The following is a 23,697-nucleotide window of genomic DNA, read 5'->3' as shown; positions in this document are numbered from 1 at the left end:
TTTGTATATCAGCGCAAAAAATGTTATCGAAGCTGTGAGAACTGAGAAGTGACTCGATGCATGTGTAAAATTTGATTACAATTACAATGCATATAAAATTGAATTCAATTAGAAAAGTGTAATAATAAAGATCGATTTGCCTGTAGAAGATTGAGGATGCTCTCAAGTGTAGCAGTTTTATCAGGACCAACTTCATAAGACCTAATAACAACAGTTTGTCTATAACCAACACCACCTTCAACAATGAGACCTTGACGATGAGGATCAACCAATTGTTTCTTTGTCGGTATGTTTTGGCGCAGACCATTTTCAACAAGAGTTGTAGGTGCAGCTTCAGCTGTTTGACTAAGAGATTCAACTTTAATCGGAGACCTATAACTTCCATTCATTCTAATGCTGTTGTTACTGTTCAATTGGTCATGATGGTTATCTTTCATAGAGCAACACCTTACAAGAAAGGAAGAAGCTGAACATGTAAAATTAGTAACAGCCATTGTTCTGTTCCTTTTTTTATTTTTTCACTTTCACTCTCCAAAGGATATGGAAGGGGAGTGAGGTTGGAAATGAAACTTGTTATTTATAGTTTAAAGTTTGGACGGAATGAACAAAGGAGGACTTAAAAAGAATGAGAGACAAAGATGTGAACCTTGTGATTTAGCTGACAAATCAAAGAGGGATTGCATGGTTTTTGATGCTTGTGGAAGTAGCTGTCCAAATTGAGAAAGGAAATCAATGCATAACCTTGAACTGATCGATTAGCTAGAGTGGGACAAAAGCAACTATTTAGTTTGTGTCAGGGAAATTTTGTGTTTTAGTGAAATATAGACATAAAATAGGAATTCTCTTTGAACACTAGCTGCTCTACTAACTTGACATCATAAACCTTGTCCTCTTCCAGCTACATTCATTATGCTTATTACGTATTGTTATGGTTGATTAGAAAGCTGCGGAGAGACATATACATTATCATGGTTATGCACCAACCGAATTAACGTCTCCTTGGTTTTTTCTATTAGTAAAAGACACATTTCATTTTTGTGCTTATTGGTATGCAGAGTGTTGTTTTAGGTGACTTCTTCGATTGGGTCTATGAATCTCGTTTCTTGTCTCCGTTAGCTTTCTATATCCTTTAGATTCCAATAAATGGGTTAAAAGATAAAATGTCAAATTATTTATATACCCAACCGTCAAACTAAATACTTGTAATATTTTAATAAAGTTCATAGATCACACCGTTAACTAAGGATTGAAAGTAACATGAAAGATGATTGTATGTATTCCCCTTCAGAATCAAAACACAATATTTATTCTAAAGTAGGGATATTTGTGAAGATTGAATTGGTATATATCATTTGAACTTCGATCCAATATATTTGACTTAGTTCTTTGGTTGTACAGTCAGTTCGATTTTAAGTCAAATCCTTTCCAATGTAATCAAATTTATATTGGTTTGGATTGGACTGATTTTAAATTTTCTAGAAGAAAAAAAAAAAAACTACATATACTGATATACACCTCATGCGTGTGCAAGTAAAAACAATTAAGAGGTATCTAGCTAAATAATTTTGATGGCATAACTTGGCAATACACGAGAGTATGAACATATACACGTACTGACGTACATCAATTATGAATTTATAATCAAGGAAAAGTGTTGACTAAACAAATTACAGTTCACAAACAAGTTGATCTTATCAAAATTTGGAATCATATTCATTCCATATATATTAACTTTGGTAATCAAGGAAAAGTGTCGACCAATGTGAGGCAGCAAACAGTTGTGGTCTTCAGCCGTCACGTTCTACTAACTTTTGAAGGATAGCCTGCCAAAACATACAAATAAAAAAATTATGCTCCCATTACGACTACCTCTGCACGTGTGATATATAACCATGATTGAAAGAACTCAGAGAAGTTACAAATATACTAAAGCAGAAAACAAAGTTAACCCAAAACACAGATCAAATGCTCATGTGATTCATTATGCAGCATAAAAATAAAATACATGTGGGCTTGTTTTGTCAGTTAACTTACAGGGCATGACTGATATGCCTTTAGTCCCTGATGCAGTTCAGCAGATGAAATTAAGAGCTTTACAGGACGAAATTCAACAGATAAACTATGTCCTCTATTGTCTGTGAAACATAACAGTTCACGGTGTAGAAGGTGTTCAAACGCCTGCACACACATGGTAAAAATACCACCACATAAGCATGGGATTGGTGTCAGATGATCATAGGAAAATTACCACAAAAATTATTTACTTTATATACACGTTTGGCTTAAATAAATCATCAAAGCAAGTACACACACCCTTAAACAGACATTCCTTGCATAGTAATCAGAAGTCTGGAAAGAATCATGTATGTTTTTATACTCTGCAAGATATAACAGATGCATTAAGGAATAAAGTGAGAAGAATAATGAAATTAAAAAAAATAAAAAAATAATATCACCTTTCATTACTGCATTGAAGTTACACAAACTTTTCTCTTTAACTTCCAATCTCTTCATGCTTACCAAAATATAAAGTTCTAATACGGAGCAATCTGCTAGCAATGAAGATATAACAAAAAAGTCATTAGTTTCTACATGAAGACCAACGGGAGAGAATATAAAATGCGATGCTTTTTTTTTCTTCTTCCAGGTTTGCTTCAACTAAAGAATACGGCAATGTTTTGTAGACAGAAACGTGACTTTAAAATCCTTTGTATCACAGTCAATAAGTCTTTATCAGAGTTCAAGAACCCATAAAATAATTATTACCCAGGAATATCCTCTCACATGCTACAGCAGTTTTCTCTCCCTTAACACATGGGTTATATGGAAAAACTAGAGTATATGGTGTCGGACAAACACACTTTCAAAATTGTTGTTAGTTACTTTAGTAATTATTATCTTCGTCAATTACTATTGATACCTAGGTCTATAAATTTAATTATGAGGATAAATATTTCTGTAAAAAAGCACATAAAAGTATTGAGCAATTTGCTTCTTTGGTCCTAGTGTTTAAGTTCTTCCATATTTTTGACCAGCTAATAAGCAGTAGTTTCTGGAGAAGTATGGCATGATGAGAGAGAGAACACTAATGCTGCAGTTTTTAACGAAACTAAATAAACAATGACTGTAGCATGAAAAAAGAATCCAACATTACCAAATTATAAAGAAAACCCAACAGGGAGAAACCAAGACTCGACCGACAAATGGGCAAAGATAGGAACTTGATGAAATCTTTAATGCATAAAGAAGAGCGTATTATAACTATAAGGTCTTTGAATGTGTGCTGACTGTCATATAATAAACTATAAAAGAGTGTCATACTTTTTAAACATTCCAGTTTGGGCTGTCTCTGGATGTTTGTAAATGCAGTTTCAAAGTTTTCCCGGGACAGAAACCCAGTCTGCAAATCCATATGAGAGACTGCATAGAATCTGGAAATCAACAAACTCGCTTAAGTCTGGGAGGATAGTCTATTTGATATCGAAAAACTAATAGAAGTACCAAAATATACTTACAGGAACTTCAACAAATGCTTGACAGAGGAGTCAAAGTTCAATAATTTATTGAAGATTTCTTTGAACCTTTTGTCTTCTATAATATTCTGTAATTTGTAAAGGATTTCTTTACCAGGTATGAAAGTGTGAATTTTCAATAATCAAGAAAAACACAGATGTAAATTTTCCTATGAAAATGGTAGTTTTAATAGCTGTTGTTGACGAATCAATTATTCATGAAAACATAAATACAGTGAATGCAAAGAATTGAATAGGATTGTAAGCAATAGCTCTTTCTCCATAGTTACTAACTTATATATAATCATAAATGAACATCTGGCCAAAATGCAAAAACGTATGCACTACAGGTTAGCATCCAATTATTAAGTCTTCACAATTGCAGAATATAGCAGGCATGCAAACCTCAATCCAAGTAGTATGCGAAATGAGTAAATTATAAAAGAATAACTAGATTCAACGTAAAAAAAACCTCGGGATAAAAAGGATACTTGAACCTTTTTATTAAATTCAACAGCATAATCATATGGAAGGCTTGAATCTATTGGTAATGTCAGCATATGCACCAATAATCTGCATATTAAGTCAAAACAGCATGTTTGACATCATTCAGCATGATTCACTCCAAAGGGCAAAGGTAACTACAATTTATCTACCTTTGTGAATCTTCTATTGAAGGTGGTAAGAACAACAGCTTTCTGTGTGAAAAACGAGATCGTACTCTTTTCTCCAATAGCTGATCTGCATCCTGCATGGTCAATTATTTTGATTTGTAAGAGTCACTCATTATCTCCAAGCACCTTATGCAATGATAGATTCTCAAGATTAACAAGCAAATCAAATTGGAAAACTCGCAACAAATAATAATACTTTGTACATCACAAAACAATATCAATTTAAAGAAATCTTTTTGTTTGTTAACCAGGTATAAATATTTAGACCTGATCACTGAAAAAAGGAAATAACTGCAATGCACATACCAGGCGGCAGCTAATGCCTAGTACTACAGCTTGTGATGATACTGATTGCATTGCATCTAGCAAGCTATAAAGTAACCGTTGTTTACCCTGCAGAAAATTAGTAATCAAGTAGAAGTAAATGTATGGTTAACGAAGTCAAAACCAAACATGTAATACAAAACATTTCACAGAGAACACGGCTGAAATTGGTTAATATAGTAGTTGATCATTACTAGTATTAACGACAGTCATAACCAGTAATCTATGCTAAGCTTTTAGTAACAGTCAGAGGGGAATATATACTAAAGTCTTACCTGAGCAAATAGGTCAAACTCATCCAAAATAAAAATTACAGTTTTATGTGCTAATCCACATTCCCTACAACACAAAGATAACAAATGCTTTAGAAATTCAAAATATTTTCCTTTTTCAACCAAGAAAACTTCACTTACTTTAGCACGGCTACCATAAATTGGGAGTTGTCATCAAATGATGCCTACAAAAGGTTCATATCAAATTCAACAAACCATTCTACCATAGCTGTAAACGTATAGTGCAAATTGTGTATAAGTAAGTCATGTTACCGCTTTAGAGAATAGCAATTGATGCTCCATGCATAACTGCCTAGCTATTTCCTGGTTGAACATCATTTGCAACAACAAATGAGATACTATACAAGAAAAGGCAGCAGTGCAACTTAAATATACTAGTTTGAACAATTTCCATGATAAGATTCATAAATTCTATAACCATCCAATTCCTTTATTATTTAGTATTCATAAATATACTGCCTAATGAAAGCATCACTGCTTTTGCCTAACCAGAAATAATCTAAGGTGCGCTGTCAACTCCATAACCATCCAATTCCTTCGAATTTCACAAGTTTGTAGTAGGAGAAAGATTTGACCAGAATTCAAAAAGGCCATTGTCACAGTTCCTCAAGAAGACAAATCTATAAGCTCCCAAGCTAATCCATTATTGAAGATTAATATAATACTGTATTGAAGTTATGTAGTTTAACACTCAAATAGACCTCATGCCAATCAATTTTCCTTTATTATTTAGGCAAGAATGAGAACGAAACGAAGGAGACAAATTAGGCAAATAAGAACCCCTGTATTGCAAACAAAGCAATACTAGCTTAAGCAAAATCATCAGTAAATCAACACTCAACACAAGGAACCTCAAAAATCACAATACATCAGAAAACCATTTACTTGAGAGAATTAAAACTAAGCAAATGTTCCGAATTCGAATCCCAGTGATGGGAATAGAGCTGCATTTGTTGGGGGAGGAGTTGTCCCTTGGCTGTTACTCTACATTCTAAGGGGATTAGACCTATGACTTTTTGTTTGAATAACAAATGTTAGTAGGTTTGAACTCCTCCAACTCCTTATTATCCCTTAACTCAAACCAGTTGAGCTACCCAACCCCCACCCACCTCCCAGATTAGTCCTATGACTACATGCTTTTAGCGACTATATTGACTGTGAGTTGTTAAACATATTGACCAACTTGATAAAAAATGGTTAAAATATAGGGATCAACTTGATAATTAAATAGAGTCGGGGATTTTTTGAAATATTCATAATCTCGGAGAGAATGTGCTACGAAGTGAGGGACGAATTTGGTATTTTACTCACACATAAAGTAAATGAGGCAATTAAACTATAATGTGATATAGAAGGTGTTTAAATTAGCATGAGAACCTTGAATGCAGAGATATCATCACAATGTAAAAGCCCATTCAACCTAACCTGCAAAAATCCATGAAAATATAATTCAAATTGAAAATAATAACTAGGGTAAATGGGATAAAATTATAAAAAAAAAAATAATAATAATAATAATGGAGGCAAGGAATTAAAAATTGAATTGAATACCACTGAAATGGAGTCTGGATATTGAATCAACAAATCTTGAAGAACTAGATCCAAAACCTAAAAAGAAAAAAGAAAAGAAAAATTAAACGGAAAATGAATTAGAAACCCATTAAGTATATGTAGATGTGTGAGGAAAACATACCGCAAGCTTGCCGGAGCCACGGGGACCGAGAAGAAGAATAGAATTGTTGCATGCTTCAGCGACGGAAGTTGATATCATGAATTTGAGCTTGCTGGTAATGATAATAATTATTGATTAAAATCAGTGATATGATTAAAATTAAATTGAAAAGGGGGAAGTTTGTGGTACCTGTAATTGGTATCTGAAGAGTCTTTGAAGATGAATCCAGTATCGCAGATTCTGCTTCGAAGCAAGTTCAACGCATTCTCTCCCTCCATTGATGGTGATACAAGGTTATTTGGCGGGAATGGAATAATACCCACGCCTATTTATTTAATTCAGACTTAATTCATTAATCAACCGATCCTTTTACCTTTTTTTTTTTTTTTTCTTCTTCAAAACGGTCTTAGAATTTGAAATACTACTATGGACACCCGTGACATCTTACTTGAATGAGAGAATATTATGATGTTTCCGATGTTAATTAAAATCCAACATTAAATAAAAGAGTGTAGATTGAACAAAAAATAAGTGGAAAAGAAAAAACTCAAAAGCTTAAGCCTTCAAATCCATGATGAAAATGTGGTGTCATTCTGATTGCTATTTCTCCAATGTATCCATCCACACCGGTATCGACTCCCTCAAAACGCCAACATTGATATTCTGGTTTAAGATTAGGTGTGTGTGTGTGTGTGTGTGTGTGTGTGTGTGTGTGTGTGTGTGTGTGTGTGTGTGTGTGTGTGTGTGTGTGTGTGTGTGTGTGTGTGTGTGTGTGGGGGGGGGGGGGGGGGGGGGGGGGGGGCAACGTGGGACTAGAAACAAACTATAAATAAATTCAAAACCAACTTCAACACTCACCCTCACGTCTATCATGGGTTTGAGTCCAATTCCCACATTGCGATCCTTAACCCGACTCTAATACGACGTAAAATATGCCTGAATCTCATCTCAAAAGCTAGCTCAAGGGACGAGGGTATTCAAAAATATTTATACACTCAATAGTTTGGGAATCTGAGCAATGTGGGACTAGAAACAAACTACAAACAACTTCAACAAATTAAAATGGGTTAAATCGAAAATGGTGGTGGATGCTTCTCAACCATCACCTTCATTAGATTCGATTTTGAACTCAAATTTGATTTTTAATTTAGATGGGGAAAAATTCATATGTTGTTGGGTTAATTTTAACAACCTTATGAGTCTTTGAGAGAAGAAGTGATGAAGATTGAGTTTTTTAAAACATAATTTAAGTTTTTAATTTTTCTCATAAAGATGGTACGAAGATGAAGAAGAATAAGGGAAGAATATGAAGAAAAAAAAAGGTGTTGGCGGGTTCACCATTGCATACAATGGATTTGCAATCAAATGGTTGAAACCATATCAAGAATATTAGACACTAAAAGACTAACGGAGTGGACAAATATGATCAACGACAACTTAGATAAAGGACCAATTTACAAATTTTGGTAGTTATAGAACAAATTTAAAACAAAGAATTAAGTTAAGAAACCAATCCATCATGTAAGGCATTTATTTATTTATTACTACTACTTTGTGTCTTAACCGGTAAAGTTTTAAAATTAATGTGGCATGTAAAAGCACGGATTTCACAATGACATTTTAACCAATCATAAAATATCACGTAATCATACAAGTGTACGGAATTCATGATGACTATCACTAACGATTTGTAAAAAAAAAAAAAAAAACACTAGCGACATTTTTCACCTTTTCAACAAATTCATGCAGACAATATGCAATAGTTAGCCATAAAGTTTTTTTTTTTTTTTTTTATATCTATATTAAGGTAAGGATAGGGTGTGTTTGTTTTAACTTAAAAAAAAAAAAAATAGATTTTGTGTTAAAAGAATCTAGAGATTTTAAAAAAAATCTGAAGTCATTTATTTATTTTGTCAACTATCTATAAAAATTCATTTTTAAACAAAATGAATTTTAACTTGTGCATGTGCTACCTCCTTATCCTTGAAAAAAATAGATTTTGAGAAAAGCTAATCCTAATAGCTTTTTATTTTAGGGTCAAAATAGATTTTTTTTTTTTGATAAAATGATTTTTCTAAAAAATCCTAAACAAACACTTAAAAATAAAAAAAGATTTTTTTTGAAAAAAATTCTGAAACAAACGCGACCATAATTTTGTGTCAATTTAGCCTTTAGTAATTAGTACATATGTCATTTGCTTCTCTGCTAATGTTAAGACTTCTCATTTGGTATTATTGGAGCCCTGTTTTCATTCTTCTTCTCTGCTAATGCTAATGAGATTTGTTTGCGCTAATTTCCCAACAACTTAAAAATCAAAATCTTGTTTCAATGGCAGAGCTATACTTGAAATAATGGCACTGCAAAATGATGCCTAAGCCATAGAGCCATGCTTAAGTTTTAAAATAAAAATATTTTCAGATAAGACCACAATAGTATATCAAAATTACTTCTCTCAAAAAAAAAAAAAAGTATATCAAAATTACTCGCATAACTGAACTGTGAAAAGGAGATACTACAACAATTAACAAACATCTTCTCAATAGGTTGGATTGACTAAGCTACACAATAATGCTCTATTCATAGATCATACCTATTTGTGAGAGGAGATAATCTTGGAAGTTAAAAAAACACACTTAAATACAAAGTTAAATTGCATTTTTCGTCCCTTAACTATTTAGATAGTATCGTTTTGGTCCCTTAATTAAAATTCGATTTATTTTGGTCCCTTAATTTCTCTATGTTACACATTTTGGTCATTTCGGTTAGTTTTGATTCAAAAACGTTAGATTTTCTTCATCTTCTTCTCATCTTTTTCATCTTCATATCATCTTCAACAACAAGAATCCTAAAAAAATTCCAGAAGAAAATGAAGAAAACCTAACGTTTTTGAATTAAAACTAACGGAAATGACGAAAATGTGTAATGAAGAGAAGTTAAGGAACAAAAATAAATCAAATTTTAATTAAGGGACCAAAGCGATACTACCTAAATAGTTAAAGGAAAAAAAAAATGCAAAAATGATATAATTTCTCATTTAATTTCTTTTATTTGTGTGTACAATAAACTATAATTTCAAGTTGGCATAGTATTTGAGGTTTTTCTTTTCTTTGGTAGTAAACGAGTTTGCATTTTGATGTCTAATTTTGTTATTAATGCAAAAGAAAAATAAAAGAAAATGCAAAATAAGGGTCCGTAGGGGCAGGGCTGGCCCAAGGAGAATTTTAAAATGTGGCCCTTTGAAGTAATTATTTTTTAATAAAACTATTATATTTTATTTAATTTTTTAAAAATTTGTTTTTCAAAAGAAAAATTATTTATTAAATCAGCTACTTATAAGAAAATTACATTTATATTGTGTAGAAGTTTATGATTCCTTTGATAGTCCCAGTAAAAAGATAAAAAAATAAATTATAATATGATATTAAATAAGTTCTCAATGTAGAGTGAATAATAATAAGAGAACAACTATCTGTCAAAAAAAAAGAAGACAACAACTAGATAATTAAAAACAATAACTTCAATAGTTATGCCTCTTAAAAAAAAAAACTTCAACAATTATGCCAAATCTTATGCAAAGTTTTTTTCATCAAAGTTTTTTTTTTTTTTTACTGCAAATTGCAAGACAATAGCTAATAAATAAATAAATAAATAAATGGGAATGCAGAACAAACATGCACCATGGACTGCAGTAACAACTGCACTCTAAGAATGCAAAATCGAGAATGCACTGGCCAAGAACAGACTACAAAGGTGGTCACCATATGAATTATGATACATAAGTACTAGCAAAAAAATTTGAGGCCTTAGGCAACTGCCTAGTTGGCCTACCCCTTGGGTCGGGCCTGCGTAGGGGATCAACATGCAACTTCAGTTCAATATTTTGACACTAAAAGTAACTCTAACGGCAATTACTTTGCAAGGGTATGCGAGCTAGAGGTTCAAAATGAAGGTTATTTTGCAAATATTATGGCTGGGGTCCGTCAGCTTCTAATAACTATCACTTTGATTCACTGGCGGATCTTGAGTTAAATTGTTGGAGGTGCCAAATATATATGAAATATATATTAAATGGTTTCAAAAAATATCAATTATTATTAATCATCCTAGTGGTATGGATCGATTCAAATTAGCAATGAAACAGGGGTTCGAATCTCCTCAGAAGCTTTTTTTTAATACAATATTTAAAATTAGAAGATAAAATTGTAAAAAAAGAGGCATGGAAGTCTTGAACTCATGACAATTAAGATTTTATGGCACCCCCTTTCCACTAGACCAGCTGAAATCTAGTGATAAAATACAGCTAATATTGTATATAAGGAAAATCTGGGGGATGCCGTGGCCTCCGCCGGCCCCTTAGAAGATCCGCCCCTGCTTTGATTAAAATATGTATATCATTGTAAGACCCATATAATTTTAAGTTGCAATCAAAGTAAACTCTAATAAAATAATATGTGATGTATATATATATATGTGATGTATATCATTGACAACTAAGATAATTAAATTTTATATACCAAAAGTTTCGACGAAATAAAATTTAATTTTTAAGAATTTTTATTACTCATAACAATGAATATTGATTATTTTTTATGACAAAATGTAAATTTTGTAATATGATCCTTATAAACAATGAAATGATGGTTTTTCTTATGAAATGATGTTTTCTAAAATATAAATATTGACAAATACTTTTTTATTTCATTAAAGTGATCTTTAATTTATATATTTTGTGAAACAAGAGTACCGGTACACTCAAAATTGTGAGTGTACCATAGAAATTCCCTTTTTATAATCACACATATTATTGAAGTGAAAATGAGTGAGTTATTTTAAGATGATATGGTTTATAGAACCCACAGAATAATTTATATGCGAAGTTCACCATTATAGTTGCTCTAACTATCGAAAATTGGGTACAAATATATCCATACTATGAATTATTTTTCAAAAGTTTGGGGATGCCATGGCCTCCTCTTGTCATAACATAGCTCCGTCAGAGTGAGTGGGTTTTTCAAACATCACACCCTCTATCTCTTTTCCCTCAGCAAGAGTAGCCCCATTCAGCATCTTCCACGAAAACATAAGCTTGTAGCTCTCTTGTTTGAAGATCATCGGACCATAACTCAAATGGGATTTGGCTCATGGCTTCATTTTTTGCAATGATGTTGTCGGTATCATTGTAATCTGGTTAATCCTCAAACCCTTCAATTCATCACCCCACTTTAGAAAGTAAGTCGATGCAACCATATATTTTCATGCTCGTTTGTTGCTAGAGAAAGTAGTAGATGAAGACCATCTTCATGTTGAAAGGATAAGAATAAATGAAATGGACAAGTTAGAAGCCACTTACATTAATAAATCAGTGTATATACTCAACATTGAAAAATTGGAGGAGCGTGTGAATATTACAATAGTGGTATCACAAGCTTCATGAAAATATAAAAAAGACTATTGTTTTAATCAATAAAGTATTAAGCGAAGGTTCAAGCTAGAAGACGGGCTTCATGAAGAAAATGTGTATCCACCTTAGCTGGATGCCTCAGAATGTTCTTGACACAATTTTGATACATTGAACCCGTTTGGTGCGCATGATATGATATAGATATGATATGATAAGAAGCTGAATAAGGATATGATATTAACAGGATAAACAATTGTCGTATCACGTGTTTGGTGCACACATGATTAAAAAATGGATAATATTATTTTATCATATATGGCAACCGTTGGATCTAAAAGAAGGATTTGTTGATTTCCATGGATGCACAACGAATTCGATGGATGCAAGAGGGAGATTGGGGATATAGAAATTGAAGAATCATTTAAAAATTACTTATAGAGGGACGAAAAAGGTAGAGTGTGGGAGTCGAACATGGTTCTATTCTTTGAGGAATAAAAAATACGCTTGATAATCCTATCAGGTTGCTAACCCAACTAAAACTAAGGATTAAAATAACAAAGGATTGGCAATAGGTTTATTTTATCATTTTGTATTGGTGCACCAAATAACAAATTTAAATAGGATATGATAGTGTTGTCTCTTTATCATGCGCACCAAACAACCCCTAAGGAACTACTACGACTTTCATTAACAATTACTATAGTGAGTGTTACTTTATCATTTTACATTTTGTATGATTGGCGGCAAGGACCTAAGCAATTTTTTTACAAAGTGCGTCTAGCGATCAATATAAAAAATGCTATAATTGTATGGATCAATAACATATTCAAACCTTATCAGTAAAAATGGAAGGGAAAAAAATCAACGTAAACGAACTATTAATGTCAACCAAATTCAATTCTGATACCGATACACATTTGAATTATTCTCAATACTAATCAATGTATTCAAATTGAAACTACAAACCATTGCAAAGTTTTTCTTACTTTTGTCAAATTATTGGCAAACAGAAAGGAAATAGATCGAAACACAAAGACCCGAAGTAACACGGTGTATAATATCCAAGTCACTCAACTAGGGAATAATCTACCTCATATTGTAGATGTCTAAATCACCAATCAAACATGTAGGAATGTGCTGCATGAGCTGGAAGCATAATGCATTTTTTCAATTTTTTATCATCCCCGAAATACACACTACATTTTGCAGATTTAACGTCGTTCAATGCATGCACATAGCTGCTCTCATATCCCCACTTATTTGGGTTGCTCAATGCATAAGAATTTCTTTCTTTCTGAAGCATGAAATAATACAATGTCGTCCAAAGTTTTCAGTTTAACATAACTCATGGTTGAGAAGTCTATCTTGTACACATCCCTTATCCTGTACACATCCCTTATTTTATTGTACCTAAAATCAAGCACTACAAGTTGTTCCTTACAATTAATTTTTGATGAATTCAAGCTAATTACCCTATGTTGGCCTGGAAAGTGACAACATATATTATATTATGCAAAACCACATGTCAACAACTCTTACTTTATTTTCCATTGTTGAATAAGTAACCCAACCACAATTTCGAGATTGATAGACATGCAAGGTCTCAGAAAAATAGCACAAAACCATCAAGACAAATTCCTCGTAGCATTTGTCAAAAGCAAGCTAAGCACGGTTAAGATTCATATAAGGCTTGACTTCAGAGGGACATGTATTGATTACCTTCTTTATTTTTGTAAATGGATTGAGTAGCAAAATTGAATTATTTCTCCCCACCGAGATAAAATATCCGTTAGAAGACGTAACATAGGCATAATTCCAGAAGCACTCGTCTATGTTTAAGCGATAATTAATTTTTTGGTCGGGTATGCTGATAATGGAAAGTGATCGAATAACATCATAAGAAACTTGAAGAATTAATGGTTCTTGCGATGCCAAAAAATTTCTCCGATGAATTTTATGAAAAGTCCTCCAATTCTTCCACACACCGGCTAACCAAAAAAAGTCATCAAAATCTAATGTTTGGGAAATGATATCAAGCACATCAATGGGAAGTTCACGGTTCTCTTCTACGTTCTTCACCTTTTTCCCTTTAGATCACAACAATGACAACATTAGGTAATTTCTAAACATTTACCTTTTTATTTATTTCTGAAACACATATTTTGTTGTCTGTCTAATAGTATCATCATATAAAGAAAAATTTATCACACCATTTTCGTCAGACCAGCATAAGATACACATACCTGTGATCCTCTTTTTTTCATGTGAATAGTTTATTTTCCCATTTTCGGGATCATGGATCATGCCAATGTATAGCAAACAATAGGTATTCATCATCCTCGAGGAAATTAACACATTCTAATTTAAAGTATTTCAGAAAAACATTCTAACTTAAAACATTAAAGGGTTAATAGAGCTTTATTCCCTAAATAAGGATTGACCCTTGAACCCTATGACTCAGCAGAATCTCTTACATGGCACTGATGTAGATATTTCTTTTTTATTTTTCATTGGCCACATGTATAATTCATTTAACACATCATATTTAATTAAAAAAATCTGAAAATTAATTTTCGAAAATTTTAAAAAATGGAAAAAAAATAAATTCAAAATAAAAAGTTCAGATTTTTTTTTCTCAAAAAGTAAAAAAATCTGGAACTTAATTTTAAAATAAAAAAAACTAGAAAATATATTTGAAATTAAAAAAGTTCAGATTTCTTTTCAATATAAAAATTATGGAATAAAAAGTCTAAACAACCTTTTTCAAAATAATTTTTTTTCCAGAATTTATCTTTTTAATTTTTTTTTTCTTCAGAAAAATATATACTATTTTCCAGAATATTAAATTTTTTGAAAAAAAAACTGATCGTAATGGATGGTAGAACTCTCAAAATACATATATTAATTTGATACTACCACTAAATATTTTGCTTAATTTTTTTAAGTAATTTATGTTTGGATAAACTGCTTAGTTAAGCTTGTGTATCACATATCATGAAGGATCCCCATTTTAGACAAGTATTTGTATCGGGATGAATGACATTCTCCACCAAATCTGAAACTTTTAAGATATCTAAAACTCAACAACTAGCAAACATGGAATGTTTTTAATAGTTTTCTTTGAAAATGTTTAATATGTGTTTTATGTGAAATTTGATCAAATCGAAATGTTGTTTTACAGTTTCTGAAGATAAATTATAAACTGGATTGAAAAATGTTATATATATAGTTTTTCGGAAAATAATACCTGTCTCATCGTGTAGGGATGAATTCATGTTGGAATCAGAAAGATTGAAAGTGAGTGTGAAAATTAAGGTATAAAAAATGGCTAAAAGGGTAAATTTGGATTCTTTTTTAATGATTTATAAGGGTGAAAATTCAAATATAAGAGTACAAAGGTAAGTTATTTATGGTTTCTCGTGAGCTTAGCTCAGGTGGTATAGAAAAACATAAAATATGTAAAAGGAGAAAACTTAGGTACAATTCCTTAGGTGCTTTTCGTATGGTTCTTAACTAAAAATACATATCTTTTGCCAATTGTGCGATTTTGCACCCCATGTTTTTAAACAAGCGATTTTGCACCCCATCTTTTTCCCCCTTTCTGATTTGGAGGCCCCCCATGTGTTTTAGTGATGATGTGTCTGATTTTGATGACGTGTCTTCATTTAATGTTTGCCACGTGTGTAAATGTAATTTTTAAAAAACAAAAAATTGATTTTGGAAATTAAAAGAAAATGCAGATCTTGTTAAAATAAAATTAAAATTAAATAAAATACAAACAAAAACCAATTAAAAAAATAAAATTAAAACAAAACCAATTAAAAAAACCTAATTATTTATTTTAATTTTTTTCCATTTGGATTTTATTCATAGATTTTTTTTAAACAAAAAATATCGATTACTGGTTCCGTTCATGGTAGAGCTGTCAATTTTTTTCCCTTTTTTTTTTGGTCACCAAATTTTTTTCCCGTTTCTTTTAATTTCCAAAATCAATTTTTTGTTTTTTAAAAATTACATTTACACACGTGGCAAATATTAAATGAAGACACGTCATCAAAATCAGACACATCATCACTAAATTCATGGGGGGCCTCCAAATCAGAAAGGGGGAAAAAGATGGGGTGCAAAATCGCTCGTTTAAAAACATGGGGTGCAAAATCGCACAATTGGCAAAAGATAGGGGTGAAAAGTGCAATTAAGCCTTTATTTTTTTGGATATAACAAACTTTGAAAAAATTATGGATTTAAGAAAATCATGGTGAATTTAGTTAAGAACCATACAAAAAACAACTAAGAAATTGTACCTAAGTTTTTTCCTATGTAAAACTCCTGCCACCACAAAAAAAGTAAATTATTTCTATCAAATCAAACGTAGAGAGCTCAATGTTTCATGTTTATCAAGTGTCTTCAAGCCCAAAGTAATTAGGTATAATTTATTTTTCTAAAAACACGATAATAATTAAAAAAAAACTCACATTCCCTGTTGATTTTATTTTATTATTAATTTTTTTATATATTAAAATACTTAGATATAAGTATAATTTATGAGATCAGCCATACTCATAATAATACGCATAACACATAAGATAATATTACGTAAATCAATTTTTTTTGGTGCAGTGTAAATCAAATTTAATCTTATGTATAAAGTATCCACATATTTTTATTTTAACCCACCAATTTTAAAAAAATTGAGCGATATTAATCATAAGTTCAGATAAGTTAATATGATGGGTCCAAAAATTTAAAAAAGTTGTGTTATTTGTACAACTATTGCAACATCCTATAACATTATGAGGAACACACAAATTGAAAACAACAAAAAAAAAATTAACAAATAATAAAAAAGTTGTTGGTTGTACAAAAGAGATGTTCACATATCATTCATCAATTGTCGTATAGAAAAAATTGTTTTTGATAAAGAGTAGTATATTTGAACAACCATTTGATACAACTTCTTTTGTCTCTTTTTATTGGTGGAAAACAATGAAAAGAAAAAAAAAAGAATGAGAGAATAATATAAGGATGAGAGAGAAAGTTGTAAATAAATTATCACCAAAAAATATCATTTCTCTTTAATAAATATACTCAAATTCTGATGTATGGATACTTATCATGTACTTAGTGATAATTAGTAGCAAATGTCCATGTAAAGTGCAAAAATATCAGGCGACGAGGACACACAACATAACACGCAAACCAAACCAAATCGTATCTAACGAGAACCAACCGTTGGAACCAAACATAAACACCGTATGGGATTGGGAACCGCCACTGTTCCTATGAATATCCTTCCACAATTCGGGTTGCTTCGAACCCATTTGACCCCTATTCGGGTCAACAACTCTTCCGGGTTCACCTTCCCTCTCTCTCGAAGAAGGAATAGAAGCTTTGGTAAATTCGTTTGCTTCGCCGTTGATGATGAACTCAGACAGAACCAACAACAGCTCAGTACTAGTTCAAATAGAGTTGGCTCTGCCATTGAAGAAAGACCCAGTAAGTTAAAGCAAAACCCATTTTTCTTAATTCAACAAGTTTTGGTTTTTTGCATTCATAGGTCCTGTTTGAATAAACTGCTTAATCAAGTTGGTGTATCGTATAAGTGCTTATTTATAAGCTGTTTCGTTAACCAAATAATTTATTGATGAGACAGTTTACGTAGAAGCTACAAGTTGTTTTCATAAGCTGTTCTTGAGAGATTATGGAAATAGGCTCGGTTTGGATAAAAAAAATGCAATTAATTGTTTATAGCATAAGTGCTTATCGTATAAGTGTTTATGTATAAGTTAGATAAAATGAAATCAAACTATTTTCATATAAGATATAAGACCTCTTCACAAACTATCTTGTAAACCTTGTGAAAATAAGTTGGAAACAACTTACAGATAATAATATGGCATAAGCTGTTTTCATAAGCTCTTCAGATAGTCTCACAAGTGTTTATGTTAGTAGACAACTCAAATAAGCTAATCCAAATGGGCGCATAAGCTGAAAACAACTTATGAACAAGTTGTTAGTTTTTTCATAAGCTTTCCCAAACAGTCTCATAAGTGCTTATGCTAGAATATAAGTTCAAATATTGTCAATCCAAATAAACCCTTAGTTAATGATCATGCGTGCAAAAGTTTTAGAAATAGAAACTTCCTGAGTTAACTTTTTATTGTTGTGTTGGAAAATAAAGACGTGCTTGATGGTATAGGTGAAGAAGCATTGGAAAATTTTAAGGAAGATGGGGAAAGAAGTGCTATCTATGATTTTCTTTATCCTGATAAAGAGCTTCTTCCTGATGATAAAGAAATGAGCATATTTGATCACCTCGAAGAGCTTCGACAAAGAATCTTTATATCAGTTCTGGGAGTTGGAGGAAGCATTTTGGGATGCTTTGCATTTTCAAAAGATTTGGTGAGACTTCTTGAAGCTCCTGTTCAATCAGAGGGTGTCAGATTTCTTCAGCTAGCTCCTGGTGAATTTTTCTTCACCACTTTAAAGGTAAAAATTTTACTCAAAATATCTCTGGGGTGTTTTTTGCTTCCTTCCCTACCCAGTGAGTTGTGAATGTAATATTTTATTTCCTGGCATGCATTTCATGTGAAGTTTAAAGGTGCTATACCGTTGGCAACTTGACAGAGTTTTCCAGGGTGAAAGATGAAAGTCTTTTGTGTGTGTAAAACTACTTTAGCCATTTTCTGCCATAATTAGTTTGTTTATATTGGGGCGATCCAGCTACTTTAAAATAGGTAACTCACTCTAAATTGAGGAACTCAGTTTAGAGTGTAAAGTAATTAGTATCAACTATTGATGAAGAAAAAAATAGTTGATATTACATTTAAATTCATAATTAATCATTGGTTCGTTGAACTATCAACCTTTGATTTTCTCACCTTACCAACTACCTATTTTAAAGAAGTCAAATTTAGGAGGGATTAGTTACCAGAGAAAAATGTTATTACCCAACTTCCGGAACATCATATGATGTTGTGTGATATAACCATTACTGTAGTGTATACCCATCTAAATCATGATCAAACTAATATTGTTGTGGTCTCGTGGTGCAGGTTTCTGGATATTGTGGCCTTCTCTTGGGAAGTCCTATCATTCTCTATGAAATCATAGCCTTTATAATTCCAGGTCTAACAAAAGCTGAAAGAAGGTTTCTAGGGCCAATTGTTTTAGGCTCATCAGTTCTTTTCTATGCCGGAATAACCTTCTCCTACTTAGTTCTGGTACCCGCAGCATTAAATTTCTTTGTCAATTATGCTGAAGGTGCTGTTGAATCACTGTGGTCCATTGATCAATACTTTGAGTTTGTTCTGGTTCTTATGTTCAGTACAGGCTTGTCTTTCCAGGTAATTTCTTCTTCCTGTTTTGTACTTCCTTTCTTTTTGAATATATGGTAAACAGTACCTTCTAGATGACACCGATTGATACTTGCCACACGGCCATTGACCCAATGGTAAATATAGAATACAATAATATACATAAAAGATAAACTGATTACATTTTTAAGCATGCCTGCATCAGGTCAATTCGTAGCTATGGGTAATATGGATATCCCAATATACCTCTGTTAGGAATTCGAATAGCAGACATGCTATTGCAGTATTGTTATTGAGTTGGATAGCTCATAAGATAGTTTTTATGTTTGTAATCGATTATCTGGATTGGGACATGGGTATAACGGGGTGCTCACGTCTCATATCAAGTAATATAAGATGCTTGAAAGTTTTAAATGACTTGGTTCTTCTTGAAGAAGATTTATCACTGTTGAACAATGTGGACACTTCATACCTATAATATATAGTAACTAAAAAAAAGACTTGGTTCTTCTGCCTTGAGAGCTGGTTTTTAAGGGAGTGTTTCTCAAATGAATGAGTGCTTATCACGTTCTTTTGGAGTTTGGATTATACTTTGCAATTCGCACGTAAGATTTTACCTTGATGTGGTTATTGAGGAAACAAGATGTACTATATTTGTAATTTTGTAGTATTGTATTACACTGCTTATTTACAATGTTCTTTTCTTCCCAAGTTTGGTTGTAATGGCATCTAAGCCATCTTGTATTTGTAGGTACCTATTATACAACTTCTATTGGGACAACTGGGATTGGTTACTGGAGACCGGATGCTATCAGTTTGGAGGTACGTTGTAGTCGGAGCAGTAGTGGCAGCTGCTATAGTTACGCCATCCACAGATCCTCTCACTCAAGTTCTTCTAGCAGCACCATTATTAGGTCTTTACCTAGGTGGTGCGTGGATGGTCAAACTTGCTGGGCGTTAATTTTGACCCACATATTACCAAAAGAAATTCAGTTTAAGCAGATTTTTATGTAAATTCACACAGGAGTCTAGTGTATATTTTTTACTCCCACCAGAGCATTACTCTTCCTGTATTCTATTAATTGATTTAGACATACAATTATGTAACTATTTATTCCTAAATTCCAACAGGCCTTGGCATTTGAAGGTATTCCTTTTTGACATAGTTGCAGTTAGTTTTAGGATTTGTTCAGTTCTGCATTTCGTAACACACTTGCTAATTAAAAGTCATACATAACTAAGAAAAGCTTTGTCAGGAAGTATACCATCCCACGTTGAGAGTAGTAAAGCTAAAATGAGATTTCAACTGTCGCTCCGCTATTCTCAAGCATTTGACTTCAATTTGAGAAAATAGATTAGAAATAAATTTAAATTGATTTTTGATTTATATATTCTGTTTTCTGTAATCTTAAATACAGGATAAAATTTCTGAAATAATTCCAATTGCGGTGGATCTATAATTGAAATGTTAATTTTGGATCGCAATTCTAATTATGTCAATGACTGCATCACGCAAAATAAAAGCTAAAATCAGGGGTTATTGATCTTCTTGTGCAATTTTCAGATGAGGGTAAAATGTGATCTCTCACCAATTAGAGGTTTACAAGAAACAAAAACATACTTATATGTGTATATATAAAATCAAAAGGATCATTTCATAAATTCTACTGTCAAAAATCAAAATCATTGCACACAAATATAATCTACTTCTCACTTAATGTTATATTTTCCACTCCGGCTTCTATATCAGCAGTACTAAAGCTACTTAGTTCAGACGCAAGCTCGTGCATTGAGCTCCTCAAACCATTGCATGCCTCCAGAAATGCATCAGATGCACCTTGAAGTCCTCCTATTTCCGCCTGCATAACCTCAATAATGCTGCGGATTTTCTCCAACGCAGCCTCAATGGAAGAAATCTCTTGAGGGGGATAGAGGCAAGCTCCAATTTCATCAATCTGTTGACCTAGTTCCTGACACAGCTGTAACAATTTTTCAAGTGAATCTACAAAACCACTGTTGTCATCTGGTTTTTCCATCTTAATCAAGCCTGTAATAGAGCGAATAAGTCCTTTCAGAACTGAAAGCGTGTCAGACACAACCACAATGGTTCTTTCAGCCACTTTCATCTCTTCAGGTGATAGGTCATTCCCTAGTTCACCTTCACTTGAATTATCATCACATGGTTCAGACTCCGTGTCAGCTGGATCATCACTAGAAACTGGCTTCAATTCTTTCATCTCGCGTAGAACATCCTTCACCGAAACCGCAACCTTTGTCATTCCTCGCCCAATTGCTGTAATGTTTGAAGTAGGGGTCTTTTTAAGGGCAGAACACGCTTCCCATACAGTACCTACCAGTTGCGGAACTAATTGTTTCTGGCCTTCACGATGGGATCCTGTTAGTTTTTGTCAAAAGACAATGAAAGGTTGTCAACAATTCGGCAGAAAATTAAGAAATATATTGATGTAGGGATCAGGACAACATTACTGCTTTGAAAGATGATGATCAAGCAAACAAAATATACATACATAAATAGTGAGCTAATGGGGGATATCAAAGATGATATTGATAAATGTCAATGAAACTAAAATAAATTGCAATAGAATTTAATAAAGGAACACTGAATTGATGCACATCCAATGACAATAGTGATAATTGTCAATGCAATCAAAATGATTTGTAATCACAATAACAAAAATAGCAAAACTTAAGAGTTGAGAGAAGTTCATTCTGCCCCTGCGTACTTTCTGGAAATGATATGGTTGCTCACATAGCAGCAGTCATACAGTATTCTATGTGCATGGATTGGAGACCGAATATAACACATACTCATAATAGCCTGCTACGCAAATTCCAATCGAAGATTTTTGTTAATACCTTTTATATCTAACCTTATCGAATGCCTATGATTAATTTAAGATTTATTTATCTACGTATTTTTTATAACCAAACTAGAATACTATTTTAGACAGAACAGATAATGCAGTTTCCAAGAGGGAGAAAATTCCAATTTCCAAATGATAGGTATGCTGATATATCACAAGTTATGTTGAGCTCAGGGAAAATTGATAACAAACTCCATAAAAAATTGTTCAGGAAATCTAGATGCTCTAAAATTCAAAATCTTCAATGATATGAATTAGAGAGACAATAGTTTCCTACAGTTCTCCAAAGAAAAAGATATAAAAACCTTTGATAAATACGATGAAAACATGGTGTTATAACAAGGATTCCAAAACACTTCTACCACCATTTTGACATGTGTAATATAAAACTAAGTAACTAAGCTAGCATCATAATTGGAATGAACTAATGGTCAAGAGATAAGCATGTTATTTTTTTTTGCTCTCTAGTTTCTCTATTTACGCATGTCAGTATTAGTCACAGCCGTAGTTAAACCTACACTGCAGTATGTTATAGTTGAAATAGATTAGTTATTTCTACGCTGAATTACACATTTGGTCCTTAAGTTATTTGTAGGTTTCGTTTTGGTCCCTTAAATCTATGTCGTTTCATTTTGGTAGCTTATTTTACAAATGTTATACAATTTGGTCACTTTAAGTTTTTTTAATTTAAAGTTATGAACGTTTAAAGCTTTGCTCCAAAGTTACAAATATTAAGACATTTTGGTCCCTAGCAGGAAGGACTTTCGTGTCTAAATTTTGTAATTCAAAGGATCATAACATCTAATATCTGTAAGTTAAAAGACCAAAATGAAACGAAACAATTTAAGTGATGAAATTGTCTAACATTTGCAATTTAAGGGATCAAAATGAATCGAAATAATCTTAGATTGAAACCTAAAATGAAATGAACTTAAGGACCAAAAGTATAATTTGGCAATATTTGTAAAGAACAATACATGAATAAACTGGATTTGAGAGATGGAGAGAAAGAGTTAGTTTACCATAGAAAGAAACAGTTTCCTTCATCAACCTGAAACTGGAATCAACAACTTGTTTAACAGATTCATGAATACTGGAAGACAATGTGGGTCCCGCACCTACCTTGCTTCCATGAGAAACCAAGAGAAAACCTTGTAAATTGTTGAAGTAAGATGTCATAGTTTCCTCAATAGCTTTTGATTCCGGTTTGTCTCCAGTCCAAATCATTCCAACTGAATAGAAAGTAAATAAGATTGACTTATTTAAACTTATCCACTGACATAATCACTTATAGAAACAGCTTATGATATTCAAATAAAGAGACAGATTGAATGGAAAAGTGAAAGAGTTGAAAGTACCTGTGGTGGCTTGTTTAGAAACTTGTTCGGCCATCTTAATGACATCTTCCCAGGTGACTTTGTTAACGAAAGAAGAAGAAGAAGAAGGAGTTTGATCTAAAACTTGAAGGGTTTCATGGATTGTGGCGAGGTGTGAACCTAAGACAAGGTTCAGGCGCTCTTTCTCTGCTCTTGCTGGCATCTTTGCTTCTCTATGGCGATTGGCGATTGGCGATGACGGCGCTATCACCCTGGGCTTGCTGGTATCTTTGCAACATTGCAT

General features: G+C 32.5%; 4 protein-coding genes across 4 annotated transcripts; 1 reads left to right on the top strand and 3 right to left on the bottom strand.

Annotated features, from left to right (window-relative positions):
• Positions 1 to 9: 9 nt before the first annotated feature.
• LOC120577939 (oleoyl-acyl carrier protein thioesterase 1, chloroplastic-like) lies at positions 10 to 771 on the bottom strand. Its single transcript, XM_039830017.1, has one exon. It carries the CDS (start codon positions 492 to 494, stop codon positions 105 to 107), a length of 390 nt encoding a protein of 129 aa, XP_039685951.1. The 5' UTR covers positions 495 to 771; the 3' UTR covers positions 10 to 104.
• Positions 772 to 1,548: 777 nt separating this feature from the next.
• Positions 1,549 to 7,151, bottom strand: LOC25485446 (origin of replication complex subunit 4). The gene is made up of 16 exons (XM_013614656.3): positions 6,665 to 7,151; positions 6,497 to 6,587; positions 6,355 to 6,411; positions 6,181 to 6,228; positions 5,056 to 5,106; positions 4,924 to 4,967; positions 4,786 to 4,849; positions 4,493 to 4,579; positions 4,169 to 4,260; positions 4,004 to 4,085; positions 3,516 to 3,601; positions 3,322 to 3,431; positions 2,457 to 2,549; positions 2,314 to 2,378; positions 2,035 to 2,178; positions 1,549 to 1,823 (listed from the first exon to the last, which is right to left on the bottom strand). The coding sequence occupies exons 1-16, from the start codon at positions 6,751 to 6,753 to the stop codon at positions 1,788 to 1,790; spliced, it is 1,239 nt and encodes a 412-aa protein (XP_013470110.1). The 5' UTR covers positions 6,754 to 7,151; the 3' UTR covers positions 1,549 to 1,787.
• Positions 7,152 to 17,019: 9,868 nt separating this feature from the next.
• On the top strand, positions 17,020 to 20,353 carry LOC25485444 (sec-independent protein translocase protein TATC, chloroplastic). Its single transcript, XM_013614654.3, has 4 exons — positions 17,020 to 17,372; positions 18,076 to 18,365; positions 18,932 to 19,222; positions 19,944 to 20,353. The coding sequence occupies exons 1-4, from the start codon at positions 17,132 to 17,134 to the stop codon at positions 20,151 to 20,153; spliced, it is 1,032 nt and encodes a 343-aa protein (XP_013470108.1). The 5' UTR covers positions 17,020 to 17,131; the 3' UTR covers positions 20,154 to 20,353.
• Positions 20,354 to 20,757: 404 nt separating this feature from the next.
• Positions 20,758 to 23,697, bottom strand: LOC25485443 (uncharacterized). Its single transcript, XM_013614653.3, has 3 exons — positions 23,436 to 23,697; positions 23,100 to 23,309; positions 20,758 to 21,587 (listed from the first exon to the last, which is right to left on the bottom strand). The coding sequence occupies exons 1-3, from the start codon at positions 23,695 to 23,697 to the stop codon at positions 20,896 to 20,898; spliced, it is 1,164 nt and encodes a 387-aa protein (XP_013470107.1). The 3' UTR covers positions 20,758 to 20,895.

Source organism: Medicago truncatula, chromosome 1 (assembly GCF_003473485.1).
Source record: "Medicago truncatula cultivar Jemalong A17 chromosome 1, MtrunA17r5.0-ANR, whole genome shotgun sequence".
In the NCBI taxonomy this organism is placed as follows: Eukaryota; Viridiplantae; Streptophyta; class Magnoliopsida; order Fabales; family Fabaceae; genus Medicago; species Medicago truncatula.
This window is presented reverse-complemented; position numbering and strand designations above follow the sequence as displayed.

Coding starts and splice junctions, on each gene's coding strand:
- LOC120577939 (XM_039830017.1), bottom strand. CDS start 494: ATGGCTGTTACTAATTTTACATGTTCAGCTTCTTCCTTTCTTGTAAGG.
- LOC25485443 (XM_013614653.3), bottom strand. CDS start 23,697: ATGCAATGTTGCAAAGATACCAGCAAGCCCAGGGTGATAGCGCCGTCA. Junction 23,310..23,435: donor TTCTAAACAAGCCACCACAG/GTACTTTCAACT, acceptor CTTTCTATTCAG/TTGGAATGATTTGGACTGGA. Junction 21,588..23,099: donor GGAAACTGTTTCTTTCTATG/GTAAACTAACTC, acceptor AAAAACTAACAG/GATCCCATCGTGAAGGCCAG.
- LOC25485444 (XM_013614654.3), top strand. CDS start 17,132: ATGGGATTGGGAACCGCCACTGTTCCTATGAATATCCTTCCACAATTC. Junction 17,373..18,075: donor TGCCATTGAAGAAAGACCCA/GTAAGTTAAAGC, acceptor TTGATGGTATAG/GTGAAGAAGCATTGGAAAAT. Junction 19,223..19,943: donor GTACAGGCTTGTCTTTCCAG/GTAATTTCTTCT, acceptor TTGTATTTGTAG/GTACCTATTATACAACTTCT.
- LOC25485446 (XM_013614656.3), bottom strand. CDS start 6,753: ATGGAGGGAGAGAATGCGTTGAACTTGCTTCGAAGCAGAATCTGCGAT. Junction 4,086..4,168: donor TCAATAGAAGATTCACAAAG/GTAGATAAATTG, acceptor CTTAATATGCAG/ATTATTGGTGCATATGCTGA. Junction 3,432..3,515: donor AAGCATTTGTTGAAGTTCCT/GTAAGTATATTT, acceptor GTTGATTTCCAG/ATTCTATGCAGTCTCTCATA.